Raw genomic sequence first — 25791 nt, 5'->3', positions numbered from 1 at the left:
ACCTTGTAATAATCATAACTATGTATTAAAATCCCAATACTGTCTTCAGGCCTCAACTCCTAAAATACACTACTATGAATAAAACATCTTTGACTAGAATTGTAACGTTTTTCTAGTGGAATATGATGTTATAAATCTAGTAAAATGTATTTAACTAAGTTTTTTAACCTTACCTTTATCTAAATATATTTTATTAGACTACACATACATGGTGCTTTACTTTAGCTTTTTATTATTCAATTACCTAGAGACTGTTTGTTAACTGGTTGTAATTTTTAAATAAATATTAAAATAATAAAACTGTAAGTGATTTGTGATTACTTGAATTATGCTTTCTCTGTATACTACCACATGAAACCTTTCTCTCCCATAAAAATCCTGCCCTGTACATTTTTTTAATATGCCTGTATATCATATGCAGTACAGGGAATGGCTGTTTAACTGAGGCTCCATACATATTACAGCACATAATTTCCATACTGTGAGAGCATCAGCATTCTTAAAGGGAGGGGGCTGTGCATGACTGCAAGAATTTATGTGACCCTGCTTTTACGAGTCAATGACTGTACTTCTGAATATGTATTTGTACTTTTTGACACATAACACCAGTATATTTATTACAGCATTTGTTTTTTATTTCAAAAACTTAAAGTAAAATGGAAGCAAAATGCACAAAATTACATTCCTTTGGTCCTAGGCATAATCACTTGCCAAGTATCAATATTCAGACTTTTAATGCAATTAGCAGTTAATACTGTTTAAACGTAATAACATTACAACCTTTTTGTAAAAGACGTACTGCATGAACAATTTCTATGTGTAACATTTTAGGACCGAAATGAACCAGTTCAAGATTGGCATAGGAAGCTGACAAACAAAATTTAGGATCAAATCCTGAGACCAAACAGAAGACAACTGCAGTAGACGTTAAGGCTACCATAGATATTACTGGTACTGTGCTATAAGTACTGCCATAGATATTACTGGTACTGTGCTATAAGTACTGCCATAGATATTACTGGTACTGTGCTATAAGTACTACCATAGATATTACTGGTACTGTGCTATCAGTACTACTAGAATAGTGACAAAACAGGGGCTCGTTTCCCAATAACAGAAGTACTTGGAGCTCATGATCATTGTCACGATGAACGTGTGGCTGCTTCCAGCCTCTCTACGTGCGTTTCCCAAAACCCCACGTGAAAGTGTAGCTTGTGCGTGATGTTCACGTGCAGCGTTAGGCTTTGAATAGCGTCTTCAGGGCTTTGTTGGAAAACACATTTGAAACTAATTCATGTTGTAGCCTATATATAAATGATAGTTGTCTTGTAAATCAAATGAAAAATGCGCCGCTGGTTGAAAATGCAGGCAAAAGCGAAATATATTTAACCAAGATGAGGCAGAAATATTAAATTAATGGAGTAAAAAATAAACAAGGATATATAATTCTGTAAAATATGAACGTTTATTGCAATGAGCCGACTACGAGGGCGTCTGCGTTATTACTGATGATTCAGAGCAACAAGCAGCCCTTGCTAAGTTCTGTCTTTAGGGTCCCACAGTGTATTACAGCCTCCACTAACATGTCAAGATTACGCTAGATCACTCGTGAACTCAAGTAGTAGTAAAGAGTGACTGTAGTTACGACAAGTGTTTTGGGAAGGATGATGGGAAATGTAGTTCTGAGAGATCCATGCGGGTACATGTGAAGTCATCTGAGGCAGGGAATGCAATTTAAAAGTTTAAAAAAAGCAGTCAAAAAAATAATTAAAACAATACACACACCTTACGTAAACAGTTGTAGCAACACATGGGTACATGTAACACAATAAAATAAAAAGGTCCTTACGTACCCTTTAAGCTGTCTAACTAAATATAGTAAGTTTTGCATGCTTTTAAACAAAGTAGTACATATATTCTGTGTTTAATTAAAATGATGTGTTTTATCTTCTTCGTCTTGTATACTTTATGTACTGTATGATGAAAGTGTAATCAGGCAAGCTGCATCTTACAGGCATACAACATAGTTTATGCATTCCTGTCACACTGTAAGATACTGTATGCAGGTACAATACATTTCTCACATTTTACATGGTGCAGTATCAGAAAAAAAGATAAAAGCATTCTAGAGCTAGAAAAGGGGATTCAATTCCCCTTTTTTTCTGGTTATCAGAAAATGTATTAGATTGGCATGAAGCATACATCATTTTGAAAAATGTAATTTCAGAGTAAGCAGAATGAACAACCGACGACACTCTCGCACTTCAAAGCACTGCTCGCTCATAGGCAGTCCTGACTGTGTCTGTTATCCATTTAAATCGCCTCTGCTTATACAGAGCTTTATCATGTGACTTCGCCCTATAAAAGACAAAACACTGTTCAGACTGCCTCCAACTCTGTGTTCTGTCCACATAATAAGCTAGTGGCCGCACAGGGCACAGCATATGGAGCTGTCACTCTCTGTCAGACTGGAAAGGAGGTGGATGGAAAGCCTCTAATTCCACAGACTGGTTGATGTGGAATGCCGAGTTTTCGGCAAAAAAGCCGGATAACGTTTGTCCTGGCATTTGCAAAAATTAAGAAGGCTTTCGCAATTGAAAATGCTTGCCTCTCACTCACCCGCTTAGCCGATGTGATTGCAAGCAAGAAAGCCACTTTGAACGATAAGAATTTCAGCTCAGCTCAAATGGAGGCTTCAAGCAACAATATCCTTCATAAGCAGCCGAAGCCGCCAAACTCCTTTCAAAAATTGTCCCGCCAGGAAGTGAGCTGCTGGGGAGACTGAATCAATTTTGACATGGCAAGCTGAAATAGCTGCCAGATAGACCTTTAATGTAGAGGGGGACTTCCCCTCATCAAACAGGACCTGAAAAAAATTTCAGTATAACTGCCATGGGACAGGCTGTGGAGTCAAAACCCCAAGGCAGGCACCACGTCTGAAAGATGCCCCACTTGTACCCGTAGTGGGAACGCGTGGATGCTGCTCAGGCATTTTGCCAGGTGTCAATGACCCTATTAGAAAACACCAGACGGCCCAAATGCAGCCGTTCAGGATGGCGGATCTGGATGCCACAATGTCCCCTGCGCCTGACTGAGCAGTTCACAGTGTTGTGGCAAGCTCCACGGCTGGCTGCTCAGGAGCTGTACCAGAGCTGAAAACCAGAGTCTCCTGGGCCAGTAAGGGGCTACTAATATCACTGGCCAGGTCCTGCCTGATTTTCTCCAGACATAGCGGGAGCATGGCAAGCGGTGGGAAGTCATATAACAGTTGCCTCGGCCTCTGGTGTGCCAAGGCACCTATCGTCAGTGGGGCCCCGGCTCCTGTTACGGAGAGCCAAAGGGGACAGTGGGTCGATTCCTGGGAGTCAAAGACATCTATCTCTGCTCTCCCGAACTTCTCCCAAATTAGTCTCATCACCTCAGGGTGAAGCCTCCATTCTGAAGCCCTGGGAGCTCCCCTTAATAGGATGTCCGCCACCCAGTTTTCTAACCCCGCAGTGAGAGGAGGTGATCGTGTGCCCACAGCAAAAGCTTGCGGGCCACATATTGGAGACTGGGGAACCTGAGGCTGCCCTGGTGGTTTATATAAGCCACCACAGTAGTGTTGTCCCTCCGGACAAGCACATGTCTCCCCTGAATCTCTTGCCAGAAAAACTGCCTACAGCTCCAAAATATTTACATGGAGACCCTGCCAAGGGGGTTTCCACACCCCCCTTTCCCCCATGCCATTCCACACAGTGCCCCAGCCAAGGCTCTATGCGTCCGTGGTGATTACCTCCCTTCTGGTGATGCTGCCCAGCGTTACACCTAAGCGCTACGTCTTGCGACAATGGTGAGACACTGTCACTAGGCGGCCACTGTTCAACGCGGGCTGAAAAACCCTGCTGTTGAACCAGACTTGGAGAGGGTGCATGTGCCGGGGACCCAAAGGAAAGGTCTGAGAAGCTGCTGCCAACAAGGCCAGAAGTCTCTGGAATGTCACTACTGTAAGCGCTCTGTTGAGCTGAAAAAGCTCCAGACAGGCGGCTATTCTCTGCACCCTGTCATCTGACAGAGTGTACAGCTTGCACCTGGAGTCCAAGCGCACTCCCAGATAGGAGGCTGTCTGCGAAGGTGTGAGTTGTCTCTGCACGATTAACGGACAGGCCCAACCGCTGAAGGTGGCCGGTGATGAGTTCTGTGTGGGCTTCTGCCTACACTGGAGACTGGGCACAAACGAGCCAGTCGTCCAGGTAATTGAGCACTCTGATGCCTCAATGGGGCCAGAACAGCTTCCACGCACTTCGAAAAGGGACAGGGATCTAGAGAAAGGCCAAATGGCAGTACACAGAACTCGTGCACTGTTCCTTGGAAAGCAAACTGCAGGTACCACCAGTGCCCTGGACTTATGGGGATGTGAAAATACACATCCTTTAGGTCCACCATGGTGAACCAGTCGCCTGGCCTGCTTTTTGTCAAACCCACTCTTACATGTAATTATTTACTATATTCTCTATTTTTTGCTATAATGGATAGCAGATCCTCTTGCCGCCAGTCCATGCTTAAAGCCCTGTGTTGTTCCCAGTGTACAGAGGGGGGCAGGCGGAACAGTGCGCTGCCGCAACAGCTCAGCAAGCACTGTGCCCTGATGGGAAACAGCTGCCCAGAGTTTCTCCATTTGTTTGGAGTCCGCTGATCTTTTAGACCGGTGACTCTTTCTCTTCCTCTTCCTTGGAGAAGGAGAAGGAGAGGCAGAGCATGATGAAGACCTCAACGACGGCTTCTTACGTGGGTCCTTCCCCCTGGGCAATCCTTCTGCTCTCCCTTGGCACAGACCCATCTGGAGAGGACACAGCCACGTCTTTAACCGACGATGGGGGAGATCCATGCCCAAATGTAATGGACATGGCGTCTGCAGAACTGCAAGACACCCGTTTCCCCAGAGTGTGTTTTGAAAAACTCTCACAAAACTCGCAGAAGCTGCAGTCGCAGCTCTGTGCCAAGTGCCTGTTTTGCATGCTCTGGCTCCAGACAAGAAGAGCATCTGCCGTGTTTATCCTCCACTGGGAGACACGCCTTGCACATGTCACAAGAATAAAACCCCGGCACAATCCAAACAGCAACGCAGTGTAAAAAACTGGGTGTGTGTCTTTGCACCGAGATGTAACCGAGCAGGACTGGTCCTTCGCCTTGGTACTGTACCCTCGGTACAGTACATGTGCGGTGCCTTGCACCGGGTCGGTACGGTGCACTCTGTGCGGTACTCTCGGTATGGTGACCGCAGTACAGTACAGTGCGGTGACTTGCACCGGGTTGGTATGGTACCCTCGTTACTATACATGTGCGGTGACCTCGTTCCCTGTTTGGCGGGTGCCGGGTTGGGAACGGAGTGGGTCGGTGGCCTACAGGCTCACACGGTTCACGTAACTGCAAGAAGCAGTATATAGGGATGCCCACCTATATAGCTTCTGGAAAACCCAAACAGTCTGAATGAATACATGACTGAGCCCAGCAGCTGTATTCATGTTTCTGGAAAAAAAAGAGAAAAGACACAAGAGAAAAACACTCACAGAAAACAGTAATAACAATATTAGAATTCAAATAATAATTTGTTTGATCCCCAGGAAGGGACGACAATAGCCGCCGGCTTCACGCGGGGCACAAGGTCGCTGCGGGACGGGACAACCAACAGGCCACGTGCACAAAATTATGTGTAACTAGAAAACTAAAACAACGCAAATAATTATCACATAAATTAGCCTATTACACAATTTGCGAGATAGAGAAGCAGATAAAAAGTAATAAGTACTCATATGTCTATGGCTGTCTCATATAGGTTCAGTCCTGTGAAAGGAAAAATAATGCTGGCATCTGTGCATGCAGTCTTCTTATGCCCTCAGGGCCGGGCATGACTGCGTCACAGACGCTGTAGCGCAGCTTTGGTATAATTTTATTCAGGTTCGGGGTCTTCACGAGGTAAATACCCATATGGTAATGGTTACATTTCGTACTTGATAGGGAACCATGTGTTAGTTTCATGAAAAAGTAAAGTCAGCATTAAAATAATAATAGATAGGGACAACATATCAATTGTTCTGTAGGTTCTTGTGTTAGACCTGACATAGTTTATATAAGATGTTACTGAGTGTATACTTTTTTTCATCAAAACAATCTTTTTTTCTTTTTAGACTTTGTTTAAACCAGTAAATTACGCAACTGGATCAGTGGCCGGATTTACAGATCATCATAATTTATGGGTTTGACTTCACCATGGTCATGTGAGAAACCGTTGCTAAGGAACAAAATACCTAAGAGTTTAGTTTCGGTTGGTGGCCAGATTCAGACTTGAGGGTCCACATGTCACGCCTGTTGGTCTACTTTTCCTCTTCTTCAGCATTGCTGCCACTGCTGCTCCGGCTGTCGCTGCCACTGAAATCATAGCAGTCTTTTTTTTTCTCTGAATTGCTATGACGCTTATTCAAGCTAATAGAGGAGCTCATGACTGCCTTCTTTTCCAACTGCCTTTTGCGAATCCTGGTTGGCTTCAGTGCCTGTTTTTTCTTTGGAGAGCTCTTCCTGTGATCCTCCATCTGTTTGGTCTTTATTAGCCTTTCAAAGCTTTTTGCCGTTTTAGCGCTCACGACAAACCAGTCCTGATGGAAAAAAAAAAAAAAAAAAAAGAAAAAACTACAAAGACGCACCCAGTGAATAATTTGAACACCCCAGTTAAAGGATGTTGATTAGAAAGGATTAGGTTACTCCCCCCTCTCACAGCATTGCCAGCATTGACTTGATTTAGTAGTAGGTTCTGTGCCTTTCGTGCACTGTCCATTCTAGTGTTGGCTGTATATGACTGGTGAAAGACAGTAATAATTCTGCAGGAATTTGATGCTTTCCTGGATAACCTGATTCAGTGTGTTGTCTAACTGCTCAGATTATTTTGTCAGAGATCTTTTTATATCATGGTAAGCTGAGCTATACGGAGAAGGCAGCCTTTACTTACATTACAGCTTTAAAAAAAATCTCTTACTTGAGCATGAATAGAGTTGATATGGTACTTCACTCCACTCTCCGAGTTGAATTCTTTATCACATATCAGGCATTTGTATTTCCCAGCTTCAAAATCACCCTGATAAAACAGAATGTATTAATTTATGGGTTGTAATATAGACAAGATGTGTGAGAAACACTGATCAATTAAACATGCCATTTCCTAACTCTTTTGCAACTTAGTAAAACCTGGACCGCAATGACTGATGGGTGTGTATACAAGTGCTTTGTTTCTTTTATTATTATTTAAATAAATCAACCCTTACCCTAGAACAAAGGCAAAGGTGAGCCTTCAACCCAGATACACTGGTGTAGACAGAGTCACAACCCTGTATGTACAACAGAAGGGAAGATGTTGTTACTGTTTATCCAAACAACTAGGTTATTTACTACTTTGCCAGCATTATGAAAAGCATACTGTGCGTACCTAAATTCAACGGGACTGTTGAGTGTTGACTCAACAAAAACATCACTATTGTCACATCACTTCCGGGTATTTAGGAACACTTAGTTTCATTCTTAAACTAAACGGTAAAATTTACAATGAACGATTCTGAATATCAGCCTGCAGCTTCAGAATCTAAAAACTTAAATACAAGTTTGTATTAAATATGCTGCATTACTTCGTAATAAATAAATATATACAGTTGGTGAGTTTGTTAAGTCAGTGTTGAGTCAACACTGTGCGTCACTAGCTCTCAACGGTGAGTTTAGGAAAGATTTTGAGAGTTTTTGCTTCTCAGCGTTGAATTTAGGAACGCAGCCATAGTTAATGTACAGTACATACCAGCCCTTTACAAAGCTAGGGTGAAGCTCTTGAATTTTGCATACCGTTTAATCTTTACCTGATTTGGGCAATGCACTTTCCTGTGGATCTTGACTTCACTTTTCCATTTCCGCAGCACTTCTTGACTGAAAGCGGGTAACCCAGGTCTTGCATACTTTAGCTAAATAAAAGGTAGACAGGGCAATATTTTGGTTAAGAATTACAATTAGTTTACTTCTGTTAAACATTCTTACAAAATTAAAAGATATGGCAATATCAACTTTGGTATACACTTGTTTGTTAGTATAGCCTCAGCTCATTTTGAATAATCCCAAACTACAAACTGTTTTGCTAATAGTGCCAACATTTATAAGATAAAAACACACTAACAGGATCTCCACCACAATAACTTATTGTCTTAATTCCAACCCACTTGTATTCAATTTCTGCAACTAAGGCAAACTATTGCAAGACAAGCAGTAAAGTCTTTTTTTTTTTTTGTGAACCTGATGAATGAGCAGAGTCTGCTGAGAGATGCACCCACCTTCCTTTCATCAGGCACCAGGTCCTGCTGCACCCACCTTCCTCTCATCAGGCACCAGGTCCTGCTGCACCCACCTTCCTCTCATCAGGCACCAGGTCCTGCTGCACCCACCTTCCTCTCATCAGGCACCAGGTCCTGCTGCACCCACCTTCCTCTCATCAGGCACCAGGTTCTGCTGCACCCACCTTCCTCTCATCAGGCACCAGGTTGTGCTGCACCCACCTTCCTCTCATCAGGCACCAGGTCCTGCTGCACCCACCTTCCTCTCATCAGGCACCAGGTCCTGCTGCACCCACCTTCCTCTCATCAGGCACCAGGTCCTGCTGCACCCACCTTCCTCTCATCAGGAACCAGGTCCTGCTGCACCCACCTTACCTCTCATCAGGCACCAGGTCCTGCTGCACCCACCTTCCTCTCATCAGGCACCAGGTCCTGCTGCACCCACCTTACCTCTCATCAGGCACCAGGTCCTGCTGCACCCACCTTCCTCTCATCAGGAACCAGCTCCTGCTGCACCCACCTTACCTCTCATCAGGCACCAGGTCCTGCTGCACCCACCTTCCTCTCATCAGGCACCAGGTCCTGCTGCACTCACCTTCCTCTCATCAGGCACCAGGTCCTGCTGCACCCACCTTCCTCTCATCAGGTACCAGGTCCTGCTGCACCCACCTTCCTCTCATCAGGAACCAGGTGCTGCTGCACCCACCTTCCTCTCATCAGGAACCAGGTCCTGCTGCACCCACCTTCCTCTCATCAGGAACCAGGTCCTGCTGCACCCACCTTCCTCTCATCAGGCACCAGGTCCTGCTGCACCCACCTTCCTCTCATCAGGCACCAGGTCCTGCTGCACCCACCTTCCTCTCATCAGGAACCAGGTCCTGCTGCACCCACCTTCCTCTCATCAGGAACCAGGTCCTGCTGCACCCACCTTACCTCTCATCAGGCACCAGGTACTGCTGCACCCACCTTCCTCTCATCAGGCACCAGGTCCTGCTGCACTCGCCTTCCTCTCATCAGGCACCAGGTCCTGCTGCACCCACCTTCCTCTCATCAGGCACCAGGTCCTGCTGCACCCACCTTCCTCTCATCAGGAACCAGGTGCTGCTGCACCCACCTTCCTCTCATCAGGAACCAGATCCTGCTGCACCCACCTTACCTCTCATCAGGAACCAGGTCCTGCTGCACCCACCTTCCTCTCATCAGGAACCAGGTCCTGCTGCACCCACCTTACCTCTCATCAGGCACCAGGTCCTGCTGCACCCACCTTCCTCTCATCAGGCACCAGGTCCTGCTGCACTCACCTTCCTCTCATCAGGCACCAGGTCCTGCTGCACCCACCTTCCTCTCATCAGGTACCAGGTCCTGCTGCACCCACCTTCCTCTCATCAGGAACCAGGTGCTGCTGCACCCACCTTCCTCTCATCAGGAACCAGATCCTGCTGCACCCACCTTACCTCTCATCAGGCACCAGGTCCTGCTGCACCCACCTTCCTCTCATCAGGCACCAGGTCCTGCTGCACCCACCTTCTTCTCATCAGGCACCAGGTCCTGCTGCACCCACCTTCCTCTCATCAGGCACCAGGTCCTGCTGCACCTTCCGCTTGGGCCACTCCTTGGACAGCTCCTCAGTGGCAATCTCCTGCAGGTGGTACCCAGCCACCTGGGCCGACCTTCTCTTCACTCTGCCGCTGGCCGTCTTCTCCTGAGTCGTCTCCCCTGGCTTCTTCAAATCATCCTCCTCGCTGCTCAGTGGCTCCTACATGGAAAAGACTTTATTTTATCCTTAGCGACTGGTGGTGGTTGAGCTTGGGGGGGGCTGTTCAATGTGGAATGTTTGGACTACCTTTGTCTACAACTCTTCTGGGACTGTGGTGGGTAAACCTTCCAACTTTTTTACGTTCCTCTGTATGTGCATGCATTGGTTCCTGTTTATCATGAGAAAGACTTATTAATGGGGATTTATTAAACAGGGAATCTGAAAATGTGTTTTTATCTCCAAGTAATACCAAACCTCATTGTTTCATTGAAGAGGGATTTGACTTACAGGGGTGTGCTCTGATTTCAGATGATAATCCAATCCTGCCTTAGACTTGTAGGTTTTTCCACAGTGCTGACAGTTCAGGATCAGTTTCTCTAGCTCTGATGCTTCTTTACCACATTTCTTCATGTGGTACAGGAAGCCCATGATACTGGTGAAGCTAGCTGTACAACTCTGAGATCAACAGCAAAGAAAAAAAGCAAATATTTATCAAAAGATTAGTTCACTGCACCTTCACTTTAATATCAAAAGCTCTATGGTTTTACAAACCAAGTGAAAAACATTTCCATAACTTATAATGTGTTTTCACTATAGAACAGCATACAAGGTAAACTTTAATTAAGGTTTCAGCATTCAGAAGGTCCCCCCCCCAAAAAAACCCCCCCTCTAAATAAATATAAACAGCAAAGAAAATAGACCTGTACCTCGTTTGTACATTTTAATTTGCCCATTCTTTTCAGCACCTTTCTGAGTTTGTCTTTAATTGCCTGGTTGTCCAACCCGTTTGCATCTTCTAAAGTTGGCTGAAAAAGCAAAGTAAATTAGATATACAGGTATTTAAAGGTGCAAATACTATCCCAGTACTTGTTGGAATGTAGTCTAGATATAGTGTTTGTTATTAATACCCCCAACAACCCCCAAGTTTTCTAATTTAATATTAACCTGTGCAAGATGTGTACTGGCTTAAGTACAAGTTTGTCAAACTGAAAATAAAATGAGCACTGCTTTACCAAGTCATTGTGATCTGCCATAATATGGTACTTCATTCCAGTCAAAGACTTTAGCTGTTTTCCACAATGCTGACATGTAAAAGGATCCTAAATAATAATAATAAAAAAAATGTTAAACTGCATTTCACAATATGTAATATGTTCACAGTTTACAGGTTCACTGAAAACAACTAAAATCCTTTATTGCAACTGTGGCACCATTCAGTAGTGTAAAGGAGTATTTGAGCTGAAACCCCCAGACAGAAGGGGTAGTTTGAAAAAAAGTTTGAAAGCCACGGTTATAAAGCACACATTTTAAGAAACAGATAACATTGAATGTGTCAATTTAATATCAAAAGTCAATAAAAACATCTGCCACATCTTAAGACAGTTATCTGTCTTACACAAAAAAAAATAAGTAATGTGCTATGTTATCAGTGTAATGCTACCCTCCAAAGGCAATTAATCAACAAGCATCTCCTTCAAAACTGACATACAGGAACCAGCTTGTTTCACTCCAGTATCTTTGGACAAACACAGAGAGCTGCATTGGAGCACTCACAGCAGGAGGCCAGGTTTTCAGCTAATGCACTGTGCCACGGCAACTAGTAGAAACTCTTCTACTGCATCAAAACAGTTTGTGCATAAAGACTTTCACTACATTACAGCATTTGCATTTAAGATACACATTACAGGTGTTACCATTTTGCACTTTGCCATGTGTTTTTTCAGTCCTTCCACTGTTTTCCTTACAACTGCTTTACATGTAGGGCAGGATACCCTTCCTTTATCGAGAATCTGCAGGTGCCATCTCTCCTCTTGACTTCCTACCAAACAGAATATTTACATTATGTACAGGTTTTTAAATTACAACCTCACCCAAAGGATACAGTTAGGTCAAACTGGGTATACATGCATATATATATATATATTTTAAATCCCAATAAAAGTACATTACTTTATTATCAAACATATCCAAAAAATAAATAAAAGGTACAAGAAAGCATATAAAACTAAATCGAGAAAATCAGGTGGTTAATTCAGGGATCATAAGATCATCTACTTTCATAAAAACAGGGGCTTAATTTGTTAAAAAATACAGTAAAAGTGGCTTTATAATACATTCTGATTAAAAGCACATATTTAAAAAAGAACTGTTCAGGAAATATTCATAACTGTAGAAGAAACCGGTACTTCATTTCTCCTACCTGTTTGATAAGGAGGAGGATCTTTCTTCACACACAGACCTTTAGATTTCAAGTCTTGCCGCTCAGCTGCATTTAGAGTCTTTCGCTTATTTCCTAATTCAAAATACAAAATGTAGACAGCTGAAACCGCATTCTTGAAAGGAGACAAACACCTGGTAATTAAAACATTTTATTGAATAAATCAGTAGTTTAGTACAAGCCATTTTAATTACACACCATGTATGCAGTAATGATTAAATTAAATTAAATTGTTTAGTAGTCATTGGCCATTGGTTAAATACCTGGCTTGACAGAATGAACATATACATATCACACAGAATGCATTATCAACTAAACTGCAATGTCAGATTTGTAATACCCATATACCACGTGTATGGATTATAAACCAATGACAAACAAGAACAATTGTTTTTCCAAAATAAAACAGAGAATGAATTTATACTGTAGCCTAAATACATTCTGGCTCATATGTTCTCAGACAATTCTACTAAGCAGACCACCAATAGTTTTATTTTACTTTAGGTGACATGTTACCTTATCCCAGTGGTACTCAACCGGTGGGGTGTGTCAAACTTTTTAGAGCGGTGCGGTGAGCATTCTAATAATACAGTAATTACAGTAATAACACTATGTAACACAATTTTTGTTCCTGGGTAGTAAGTGTTATTTCCTAATTGCTTATGCCTCAAAAGTATAGAAAATGGCTATTATTCCACACAAACTTTGCTTTTGTGACCAGGAGTGATATTTTGAAATTTACCTATTTCCAATGAGAAAACGGGCGGATTTGTGTCTTTTCATTCACATAAAGTCAGAAAAAAACAACATATGAATCCAAATTAACATGTATTTATACTAAAGTAATACAAAAATGACTACAAAAGATTTGGAAGTGAGTAGTTTTTCGAGATTTACGATTATACTGTAAATCACTTTCACGAATCAGCCCCCAAATGTAGTCTCCCATCATGTTCTCGTTATACTGTCCTTCATTGACAGCTCATCCAGGAGCCTCAAAGTCGTGCTGCTCCATAATGGTAACAAGTACCCGTCTCTTCCCCTGGCTCACTCGGTGCACCTCAAAGAGGATTACAACAGCATCAAGACCTTGCTGGACGCCTTGAAGTATGTTGAGTACGGCTGGGACCCCCGGAAGGTGCTGATGCCACCACTGCACATCAAATTGGGCCTTATGAAACAATTTGTCAGAGCTCTAGATAAGGAGTCTGCAGCCTTCAAGTACCTTCAAGACTTCTTCCCTAAGCTGTCTGAGGCAAAGGTCAAAGCCGGTGTCTTCGTCGGACCACAGATAAAGAAGATCCTGCAGTGCAATGAATTCCCCAAGAAGCTCACTAGTAAGGAGAAAGCGGCTTGGAACAGCTTTGTCGCAGTGGTTCGGGGCTTCCTGGGCAATCACAAGGCCGAAAACTATGTGGAGCTGGTTGAGACTCTGGTGAAGAACTACGGCACAATGGGCTGTAGGATGTCCCTCAAAGTCCATATCCTTGATGCTCATCTTGATAAATTCAAGGAGAACATGGGAGCGTACTCGGAGGAGCAAGGCTAGCGCTTCCACCAGGATATACTAGACTTTGAACGCCGCTACCAAGGACAGTATAACGAGAACATGATGGGAGACTACATTTGGGGGCTGATTTGTGAAAGTGATTTACAGTATAATCGTAAATCTCGAAAAACTACTCACTTCCAAATCTTTTGTAGTCATTTTTGTATTACTTTAGTATAAATACATGTTAATTTGGATTCATATGTTGTTTTTTTCTGACTTTATGTGAACGAAAAGACACAAATTCACCCGTTTTCTCATTGGAAATAGGTACATTTCCAAATATCACTGTCCTGGTCACAAAAGCAAAGTTTGTGGGGAATAATAGCCATTTTCTATACTTTTGAGGCATAAGCAATTAGGAAATAACACTTACTACCCAGGAACCAAAAAAAAAAAAAAAATTGTTACACAGTGTAAAAAAACAATTAAAAAATACAAATTTTACACGAAAGTCTAAATGTGAATTTCACAAACTTTCAAACATACAGATATATTACCCTTGATACCGGTACATATTTAGTCTGGAAAACCATGCTTAATAATTTAGAGGCCCAATTTTGTGTTTAAGGATCTGTCATAGTTCTGTTCCTGCCGTACTGTACCCTTGTTCAGTACATAAAATGGATTGGTTCTGGTGCATGAAAAAAAATTGTGGCGTGATTGTGCAGGTGCATCTGCATCCAAAAAACAATGAGTTTGGAAATATGAGACAGTTACCTGGAAATTGGATTTTCCTTTGTTGGCACTGCAGATGAACCTCATCCTCAGTGTGTCGTCTGCAGTGACGTACTGACTAATGCAAGACTATTTTTATTAAAATCAAAAGCACAGCCGGAGAAACGTGTGTTTTTAAGTGAAGTAAATAAGATAATCCATTTTACAAAAGGTACCAGGTATGTGTGGTTTTTTTTGGTTTTGTTTTGTTTAGTGGTGCTGTTCTATGCACAGGGTGACACTGTACGATGTAGGATACTATGTACTGGAATTCTGGCAAATACCTCACTGTGATAGGATGATTTCTGATATGTGATTTATAATACTCGCTACTGCTGTGATGGGATTATTTCTGATATGTGATTTATAATACTCGCTACTGCTGTGATGGGATTATTTCTGATATGTGATTTATAATACTTGCTACTGCTGTGGTGGGATGATTTCTGATATGCGATTTATAATACTCGCTATTGCTGTGGTAGGATGATTTCTGATATGTGATTTATAATACTTGCAATTGTGGCGGGGGGGCTGCAAGTAAAAAAAAAAAATGCTAAAGGGGGGTGTGATTCAAACATGGTTGAGAACCCCTTTACTGTATGAGGGATACATTTACCTATAGATTTGATTTGCTTTGTGGAGTTCTCATTTTCTTGTGCTTCAGTTTTTCTTCTTTTCCTAGTTGAAGATCCTGTAGAAGCAAGAAAAGACAGTCGGTATTGACCAATCACAGCCTTTCCCTCCAACAGGCACCCTTTTCACTGAAATTCCAAGGTGATTATCACCATGCATATTCTGATGAGACACAGGGTACTGTTCTCCAGTCATAGTTAACTAGGTATCTACTGAATCTTGTTGCTAATGTGAAAATCTTATTTGCATGTCTTATGTCCATCTCCGCACTGTAAAATATCAATGCACTGCAACTTGCCTGTGGAGCTTAACTCAGCCTTCTCCTTGACTTCATCTGTGTTGTTTTTGTCCCCCTTTGTTTCTAGCCAGCAAGCAGGTTTCCTGAAGGTTCCTGGATCGCCATCGGCACCACTGACTCTGTCTTCTGAAGAGGAACTGGAGCAGTCACTCCCTGAGTCAACAGGGGCTTCCTCTGGAACAAAGTTACTCTGAAACTCCTGAGCCCTGAAACACAACAAGCAAACAATACTCATTTAGTTTTGCGGGTTTATATGTATTTTTTTCATTATTTGACCAATTTTATATTCTTAAAAAAAGATACAATTGTAATTAGTAATTTCCTATGACATTATGGAATTAACTTATAAGGTAACTTCATTTTAACATACCGAAGCACTCAATATACAGAAAAGTGTATGATTTGCAGAGGTGCTAAGTAACTTTCATCAACATGCAGGAATTTCACTTAAATCAACTTGCACTTACTTCTTTCCTCCTAGAGTTATCTTTATCTTCTGTACCTTCTGCGGTTCTGAATCCCCACCCTGAAACAGGTTATTTTGGTAAATAAATACTTGCATACATACATAAAGAATGACTGTGACATACAGTACTGCACAGTTTTCATACCTCAGTGTACTTGCATTTCTGACATGTGTTTTTTTTTTATTTAAATTTGAGTTTTGGTGACCTTGGGCTGATCAAGGGTTAAGAAAACGGCAGGTTATGCAAGCATGAGGCATTTCAGATCAACTTCGAACATCTTTACGTAAAGCAGAATGTGCTGACATAGTTTAACAACAGCTTTAGCAGAGAACAATGACCGTGTCACCGTCTAACTTATTTATTTTGACAACTGAATGCCGGTTATAACAGAGACTCTGAGTGTCATTGTTCTTGGTCAGTAGTTGTAGCTCTTTAGCGGTTTTCAATGATAACTTTACCGTGGACTGTTTGTCTTGAGCTGATTTATCTTCCTTTTCCAGATCCTTAGAGGTTGCTACAGTTTAAACATAAACAAGATTTAATAAGACCTTGCATTTATTTTTATATTCTTTCAAAAAGTTTCAGCATTTACATTATCCTTACGCATTGCAGACCACTGTAACTGAATACTGTATGCGAAAAGCCACGCAAAGATGGGAAATGCAAACAAAAGAAATATATAGATGCCTATATATACTGTAACATGTTTCAAAATTAAAAAGAAATTAACCTTTTTTACAGGTGTGCAGTCACGTGACAGTATGATTATGATATTACCTCCTGGCCTCAGTCAGCATAACTGTTTCTTTAGGAAAAGCAAAAAGATTTTAATTGTGGAAGACAATGTGCCTGGCTCAATCTCCACTGCTGCTGCTCACCTTCATCCATAAATATAAAATACTCAATGCTGGTATAGGCCTATGTAGTAACTTATACATTTCTATGACAAAGTCTTTCTCAGGAATCACATTAAAATGATAGACTTTAAGCCCCCTACCAGTTTTAATATATGTGGTATTGAAGTATATATGTCTGCTTGGTGTTGAATATTTCCTATTGTATTGATAGGAAATAATTAGCATCCCAAAACAAATGTGTTTAAAAGGAATATGGATTGATGGCATGAAATAGGTGTGTGTGTGAACTATTATAATTAACAATTAAAAATTATATATATATATATATATATATATATATATATATATATATAAATGTTGTAAAGTAAGAATGCTTTCCAAAATAGACATGTTAATAGATTATATTTATCAATTAACTAAATGCAAAGTGATGCTGTTTTGCCTTCAAAACAGCATCAATTCTTCTAGGTACACTTGCACAAAGTCAGGGATTTTGTAGGCATATAGTCAGGTGTATGATTAAACAATTATACCAAACAGGTGCTAATGATCATCAATTCAATATGTAGGATGAAACACAATCATTAACTGAAACAGAAACAGCTGTGTAGGAGGAATAAAACTGGGTGAGGAACTGGGTCAGCTAACAAGGTGAGGTTGCTGAAGACAGTTTACTGTCAAAAGTCATACACCATGGCAAGACTGAGCACAGCAACAAGACACAAGATAGTTATACTGCATCAGCAAGGTCTCTCCCAGGCAGAAATTTCAAGGCAGCCAGGGGTTTCCAGATGTGCTGTCCAAGCTCTTTTGAAGAAGCACAAAGAAACGGGCAACGTTGAGGACCGTAGACGCAGTGGTCGGCCAAGGAAACTTACTGCAGCAGATGAAAGACACATCATGCTTACTTCCCTTCGCAATCGGAAAATGTCCAGCAGTGCCATCAGCTCAGAATTGGCAGAAAACAGTGGGACCCTGGTACACCCATCTACTGTCCAGAGAAGTCTGGTCAGAAGTGGCCTTCATGGAAGACTTGCGGCCAAAAAGCCATACCTCCGACGTGGAAACAAGGCCAAGCGACTCAACTATGCACGAAAACACAGGAACTGGGGTGCAGAAAAATGGCAGCAGGTGCTCTGGACTGATGAGTCAAAATTTGAAATATTTGGCTGTAGCAGAAGGCAGTTTGTTCGCTGAAGGGCTGGAGAGCGGTACACGAATGAGTGTCTGCAGGCAACAGTGAAGCATGGTGGAGGTTCCTTGCAAGTTTGGGGCTGCATTTCTGCAAATGGAGTTGGGGATTTGGTCAGAATGAATGGTCTCCTCAATGCTGAGAAGTACAGGCAGATACTTATCCATCATGCAATACCATCAGGGAGGCATCTGATTGGCCCCAAATTTATTCTGCAGCATGACAATGACCCCAAACATACAGCGAAAGTCATTAAGAACTATCTTCAGCGTAAAGAAGAACAAGGAGTCCTGGAAGTGATGGTATGGCCCTCACAGAGCCATGATCTCAACATCATCGAGTCTGTCTGGGATTACATGAAGAGAGAGAAGCAACTGAGGCTGCCTAAATCCACAGAAAAACTGTGTGCAAGTGTACCTAGAAGAATTGATGCTGTTTTGAAGGCAAAGGGTGGTCACACCAAATATTGATTTGATGTAGATTTTTCTTCTGTTCACTCACTTTGCATTTTGTTAATTGATAAATATAAACTATTAACATGTCTATTTTTGAAAGCATTCTTACTTTATAGCATTTTTTCACACCTGCCTAAAACTTTTGCACAGTACTATATATATATATATATATATATATATATATATATATATATATATTAAATAAGTTTTTGCTCAAAAAAGCCAACTTCCTAACATTTCGGTGCATTAAACATACCTTTGTCAAGGTAGGTGAAGGTATGCTAAACATAATAAAACCTCGGGAAGCTGGCTCTTTTGAGTTTACTGCAGTGTTTACTTTTCTCTCTGCACAGCTGAAGAGGTCCTGAAATAAATGTTTTTTTAATCATTTAAACTCTTTGTGTACATCCAAACAAAATGCTTTTCACTGATATAATACTGTATGTATATACAATATATACATACAGGAGTAAGCAGTTAATGATAATGGATGGATGGATATATCCATATATATCCATCCATCCACTATCATTAACCGCTTACTCCTTTACAGGGTCGCGGTGAGCTGGAGCCTAACCCGGCATACACAGGGCGCAAGGCGAGACTACATCCTGGACGGGACGCCAGTCCATCGCAGGGCACCACACACACACTCACTCACACACTCACACAGAGGGCAATTTAGAGTGACCAATCAACCTTGACAGCATGTCTTTGGACTGTGGGAGGAAACCGGAGTACCCGGAGAAAACCCACGCGAACACATGCAAACTCCACACAGACAGTACCCTAGGCCGGATTCCAACCCAGGACCCTGGTGCTGTGAGGCAGCAGCGCTAACCGTGCTGCCCTATATATACAAGAGGCTGTGTGGTCCAGTGGTTAAAGAAAAGGGGTTGGAACCAGTAGGTCCCCGGTTCAAATCCCACCTCAGCCACTGACTCATTGTGTGACCCTGAGCAAGTCACTTAATTAATTATTAATTAATTAATTAATTACTTATTTTTTTTCTTAGCAGACGCCCTTACCCAGGGCGACTTACAAGATATCACATTATTTTTACATACAATTACCCATTTATACAGTTGGGTTTTTACTGGAGCAATCTAGGTAAAGTACCTTGCTCAAGGGTACAGCAGCAGTGTCCCCACCGGGGATTGAACCCATGACCCTCCGGTCAAGAGTCCAGTGCCCTAACCACTACTCCACACTCCTTGTGCTCCGTCTTTCAAGTGAGACGTAGTTGTAAGTGACTCTGCAGCTGATGCATAGTTCACACACCCTAGTCTCTGTAAGTCGCCTTGGATAAAGGCGTCTGCTAAATAAACAAATTATATATATATATATATACATACACACACACACACACACAGTATATAAATAAATTACATGATTCATTAACTACAGCTTGATATTCTGTAATGTGTTCTATGTTTTGTTTGCTGAGCAGTTTTGAGTTCCAGTAAGAACAAGAAAACATTTACATTGAGGGTTTTTGATATGTACAGTACCGTGTGCCTTGCCTTTTTGCTTTGGCTTTGAAGACTTTCTCTTACTGGCCACGTACAAAGCAGAGCCACTCTTCTTTCTGTGTTCCATCACTGGAAAGTAGAAAGAGTTAACAGTGGAGAAAAATGTTTTAAATATATTGCTTTATTAATATAGCACATTCTTGCCTTTTCATTTTTTTATTGACCATAGTAATAAAACAGGTATTACTACTACGACTATGACTACTACGACTACTACTAATAATAATAACTAGAACTGCCAGGCAGTTTTACAGCTCCCAAGCCCCAGTACCAGTACCAAACACTTAAGCAATTACTGGAAGAATCGGGTTTAGTTCTTGATATTTGACAAGTTTGAAATCAGTAACTTCACCAGTTCTCCAGAAGATTTTGAAAGTTTTTTTCCAAAAAATGCATCAGGCCGCTATCTTGGTTGACGCAGGAGCTAATCTTTTTTTTTTTTTTTTTTTTGCATCTGAACTGTAATCTGTACGGAATAATGCCTGCCAAATTTCATGTAGATTGGTTACACCTTGTGCGAACAGGAGCAGTTTAAAACTTTGGGAAGAAATAATAATAATAATAATAATAATAATAATAATAATTACAATAATAATAATAATAATTACAACAACAATAGGCTTCCCAAACCAGTTTGGAAGCCTAATAATCTAAAAGGAATATCATGCTGGAAGGTAATTAATTATTATGGGATTATGATGGTTAGACATTCCATCTGAGAGAAGCACTGATCAATGGTGCTTGTGTTTGACTGGGCCACTCTGTGAATTTACTTGTTGAAATCCATTGCCACAGACAAAAAGACACGTTTACTGCATTTATTAAAATGAAAAAAAAAAACCCTCAGAACGTGTCTGCATTACATTTTTATTTTTGTTTAACACACGAACAAAAAAGTGTGATACAAGCATCCCATAACAAACATTCAGCTACGGTAACATCATAACAACTTTTGAACTTCCAGTTTTTGTTGTTGTACAGCCCTATTAGTATTATTTTTTAATTTTCAAAATGACTGACTCAGAACTCGTTTACTATTTAAAATACATGTAGTACATCGTATCTAGAATTAACATTACGTACAAAAATAAATACATAGAAAACAGAATGAAATGCATTACAAATAAAATAATAATAATAAAAAAAGCTTAAAGGTGACTGCCTAGCTGTCACGAGGTTCCCAGTGTCATCATTACAATGTGAATCCGAATTTTTTTGGAACCATCAACTGTTTTTCAGTCGAGTACCAGAGTCAGCTCTATCATCATCACGACACCACACCATCCACACACAGCACCGACAACACAGACAGAAAATAAACTTAATTTGGCTAAACATTTTGAAAAATAAATCAGCTTTTATGCATTTTTTTTAAAATAACTTTTCTGTATTATAAAAATAAAATAATAATAAAAACACATTAGTGTTTTTGTCATCTGTACTGTACCGTAAGGTAGTTTCCTTGCTTTTCCTCTATCTCTCGTATTTCCTCTGTTCTTTCCCTTAGTCCTATTTTCCTTTTAATAAACAAGATACTGTTAATTTATTTAAACACTTTCTTTACGCCCTCCCAGATGGCACCCCCCTAGAAAACAGACTAGATAACCGGGGGGTTCCGATTTGTATAGCCACCTACACTTGATTGAATCACTCGAACATGCTGTCAGCCGTTTCTTGAACCCGCCTTCTTTCACACAACAACAAATACAAATGTCCCATTCAATGCTAGGAAAGGAGGAGGTACAGTTGTGCACACTAGCTAGTTGATTATGTTGGTTTGACACACGTCTTACTTGTTTAAATGACAAACTAATTAAAAAAATTATTCAGAGAGAAAATGTTTATTCATGCATAGAACGCAGAAGTAAAAATCGATTCCCTATGAGTTTGATGGCCATTTGCAATAATGTAAATTAGTTGGCAAACACATTACGCCACGTTATTAACAGCAAAGCGTGGTTATTGCAGGCTAACCCCACAATCTTGTAAAATCCAACCGTAATTTAATGTAACTTAATGTAATTTACTGTACCGTACAAAACAACATTTCAATATCACTTCTGCGTCGGTGTGATTTCATTTGCAAAATACCAAATACTAATTTACAGCAATGCATTAGGTCATGTTTTAGTTAAATGCGAAAGATAACACACATATCGTTTAGTAAGCTAAACAAATATAAATAAAATAAAATAAAACACGGTGAACTGATACATTTCAATATTTGTTTACCTGTACTTTATTATTTGTGCGTGTCTACGTTCCTTTTGCTTCTTCGCTTGCTTAAAAAGAGGGTTGTGCGCCACCTACTGGATCTTAGCATTACTCTTTGACCAATTACAATAAAGTAGCATCCAAAATCCAAAATGTGTCTTTGGCTTGGTTTACATGGTAGCGCCTTTTGGGCAACTTGGGTTTACATGTAGTTTTAGGGAGACAAATTATTCTAAATTCAAATTACCTAATTAATTTAAAATATGGGGAGAGCATGTTCAATGTTCCAGTTTGGCAAGCACTCCTAGAACAGGTTTACAAGGTTTTGAGGTTGTTAAGAACTCCATGTGCAGCCTGCCTCATGTAGCCAGCAAAAAAGAGAGGGAAACAAGGCAAAAATCCAGACATCGTTACACAAATACTTAAGGTGGATAAAACATTGACGAAATGTTCTGTATTCTCAGGGCCGGATTAATACATCAGCAAACTAGGCATCTGCCTTGGGCCCAAAGTCATGGGGGGGGCAGGGGGGCAAAATGAAAATGTTTGCTTATTTATTTTTAAAAACAGATACAGAATTGCGCTCAAACTGGAAAAACTTCACTCACTGACATTCCAAGGAGTCAGTGTATCACTTGCCCTTACAGAAATGTCCTGCAGGAGTCCTACAGGAAATATGTTCAATTTTCCTGTAGGATTCCTGCAGGATTGACCTATAATTCTACAGGAGTCCAGTAGGATTTCTACAGGATTTCTGTAGGATTCCTGCAGGATTGATCATTAATTGCTGTAGGATTCCAGTAGGATTTCTACAGGATTTCTGTACGATTAACTTCTACGTGATTCTATGCAGGATTAATGAATTATTTTAAAGCATTCCAACAAAATCGAGAGAGAGAGAGTGAGAGAGAGAGAGAGAGAGAGTGAGAGAGAGAGAGAGAGAGAGAGAGAGAGAGAGAGAGAGAGAGAGAGAGAGAGAGACTTGCAATATTGCCTATTATAATGAAGGTAAAATAGTTCTTTAGTAATAAATTACTTCTTAATTCCTATAAATGAATAAAATGTTGATTATGCAATGGACAGCATGTTATTTTAATAATCAAAAACTGTTCATGAATTTCTCTGCTTTCGTTTCCTTAATTTGTCTTCATCGTTGAGTTTTTCACGGATTGCTGCCCTGATCATTTTTGGGGGGATTGTTGGAAACCTTTTATTACGGCATCTGGAAAATAAACAACATAATTACTTTATTACACCTTGGTGACATTGCTTGAAATGTGAATGTATTTATTTTTAAATCAGAGTATGCCCATTTTAGGTAATGTGGAACCAGCACAATTAAAATTAGAATAGTGTGCCACTATGGTTCAACAACAATTTTTCCCCCTTTCCATTAATTATTTGCAATAATAAATACAGTTTGAACAAACTACAGGTACTTTTTTTATACAAAACTATTAATGCGTTAACTTTGCTTTGACATAAAGCAGGTTTTGCTGTAATTCCTTTGTTTGCATTACCTGTTATACAAGTACATACAGGTGGTTAAAAGTATAGACTCAAAGCCTTGAATGATTGTTTGTGAGAGACTTGTTTCTCATTGTAATCTCATATCATTTGCTAAAGTTTATGTTATGAATAATATAGTATAGCACAAGTGCAGTAGTATCCTAAGAAATGTAAAATGGTTTGTGCATGAATATTGATATATATTATGTATCAAAATATTTTTTGCTTTCATTATAGGTAGAAAATAATGACTTTGAAGAAGGGGATGAACCAATATATCAAGGAAGTAGGATAACCAAGACCCAAAGTGTTCTTTCTGATCTGGCTTATGCAACTAGACATAAAATAACTGATACAGCACTGGATGATTTGTTAATATTAATTAATCTTCAGTCCCTGTGACAGAAATACAATGATTCTTGGTTGTAAATCTCCCTCCTGACCTGTGAGGGCACTAAGCAGCGAGAACAGAGTTCTTTGGATGGGCTGGTATGACAGTTCTTTCCCAGGGTCGGGAAGTCGGCCAGTCTGGATGAAGGCGAGACTCAGTTGCAAGAACACATTGACCCGGAAGGAAAACAATGTGACAGCTGCAGATTGGAGACCAAGGCGTCATGTGTGACAGCATAAAAGGGGACAGAGAATCGCAACTGTTCCTTTGCATTGGTTTGGTAAACTAGAACCGAGAAGGACAGGGAGAGACCTGTGAAAAAACAGTATCGTGAGTGTTGTGTTTTGTTTGTTTTGTAACGGTCTTGTTTGTTATATATTCCTAGAAGGCTAAACACATTTCCGGAGCTGTTGCCAAGGGCCAGCACTAAACCGGAACATCACTTCACCACTGTCACTAAATAAACTTGTATCACCCAACAAGAGCACTACTGCACACACCCAGGACTGGTGACCGTGTATGTATTATTATGGGTCGGATGTCTTGTTTATTATTTGGGACTGTAACCCGTTTAGTGTCTACCCCGCGCAGTACATATTGTTGTATATTGCCAAGGGATTATTGTTTTGGTCACCAGACCTGGATAAAAGAGAAATAAAGTCTTTCCAAACAGAATTATAAATCTATGTGTGTTTCATTACTGCACTGCATCACCCCTTCACCTGCATCCACTCAGCCACTTTGCCACAGTCCCTTAAGTTATGACAGTGTACCACACAGTAAATATTTATTTGAAAAGGCATGCAACTTTGCAGATAAAAACAGTGAATGTCATTTTTACTGTTCACATTGTAAATCCTATTTTGCGAAAGATTTACCTCTTTGTGAGTCTTGCAATACTGTAAATGAAGACAAAGATTCACTAATTAAGAATGGGCATTTTGTCATCTCTATGTCAATTGAAAACCAACTGAAAATAAAATTTAAGGATATTGATTTTGTTGAAAAGTTGAATTATAAATGGAGGAGGGAGAAAGAAAATAATGAAGATATTATTATTATTTATTTCTTAGCTGACGCCCTTATCCAGGGCGACTTACAATTGTTACAAGATATCACATTATTTTTACATACAATTACCCATTTATACAGTTGGGTTTTTACTGGAGCAATCTAGGTAAAGTACCTTGCTCAAGGGTACAGCAGCAGTGTCCCCACCGGGATTTGAACCCACGACCCTCCAGTCAAGAGTCCAGAGCCCTAACCACTACTCCACAATGCTATATATGATGGATTATAAATCAACTGCTGAATTAAATGACCCAGGGTCTTTAAATATATCACTCACATTCAACACTCATGATGTACCCATTTTTAAATCATCCAAGTTCAGCTTCTGGCCTGTTCAAGCTATAATTAATGAGTCACCACCAAAGGAAAGAAAGCATCATGTGATTTTAGCTGGTTTGTGGTTTGGGGCCAGCAAACGAAATATGATAACTTTTCTTGAGCCCTTTTTGAATGAATGTAAGTCAATGGAAACTGTTGGTGTTCAGTATTGCTTGAATGATGAAACACATGTATGTCATGTGTTTTCTTATGTGTGTTTGTGATACAGTGGCAAGATTCCTTGTATAAAACATCAAACAATTTAATGGAGA

At 40.6% G+C, this 25791-nt stretch overlaps 1 protein-coding gene across 2 annotated transcripts; it reads right to left on the bottom strand.

The window, feature by feature from the left end:
• Nucleotides 1-613: 613 nt before the first annotated feature.
• LOC117411518 (zinc finger protein 512-like) lies at nucleotides 614-21754 on the bottom strand. 2 transcript variants are annotated; one of them, XM_034019138.3, is made up of 16 exons: nucleotides 21464-21754; nucleotides 20008-20085; nucleotides 16439-16494; nucleotides 15981-16039; nucleotides 15514-15719; nucleotides 15199-15273; nucleotides 12296-12388; nucleotides 11790-11914; nucleotides 11109-11195; nucleotides 10803-10901; nucleotides 10384-10551; nucleotides 9901-10095; nucleotides 7875-7976; nucleotides 7296-7358; nucleotides 7010-7108; nucleotides 614-6632 (listed from the first exon to the last, which is right to left on the bottom strand). In XM_034019138.3, the coding sequence occupies exons 2-16, from the start codon at nucleotides 20081-20083 to the stop codon at nucleotides 6354-6356; spliced, it is 1782 nt and encodes a 593-aa protein (XP_033875029.3). In that variant the 5' UTR covers nucleotides 20084-20085; nucleotides 21464-21754; the 3' UTR covers nucleotides 614-6353. The 2 variants fall into 2 exon arrangements, with proteins under 2 accessions (XP_033875029.3, XP_033875027.3); XM_034019136.3 differs by having other exon boundaries at nucleotides 19996-20085; nucleotides 21464-21753.
• Between the last annotated feature and the right edge of the window lie 4037 nt (nucleotides 21755-25791).

This window comes from Acipenser ruthenus, chromosome 6, assembly GCF_902713425.1.
Source record: "Acipenser ruthenus chromosome 6, fAciRut3.2 maternal haplotype, whole genome shotgun sequence".
NCBI lineage: Eukaryota > Metazoa > Chordata > Actinopteri > Acipenseriformes > Acipenseridae > Acipenser > Acipenser ruthenus.
The sequence above is the reverse complement of the archived record's forward strand: the minus strand, read 5'-3'. Positions and strand labels throughout refer to the sequence as shown.

Bases quoted from the DNA above. Each gene is read 5' to 3' on its own strand.
- LOC117411518 (XM_034019136.3), bottom strand. From the start codon at position 20,083: ATGGAACACAGAAAGAAGAGTGGCTCTGCTTTGTACGTGGCCAGTAAG. The intron at 12,389-15,198 runs GTAAATGTATCC...ATTTTGAATTAG, and splicing joins AAAGCAAATCAAATCTATAG to GAAATAAGCGAAAGACTCTA. The intron at 6,633-7,009 runs GTAAGAGATTTT...TTTTTCCATCAG, and splicing joins TCAACTCTATTCATGCTCAA to GACTGGTTTGTCGTGAGCGC.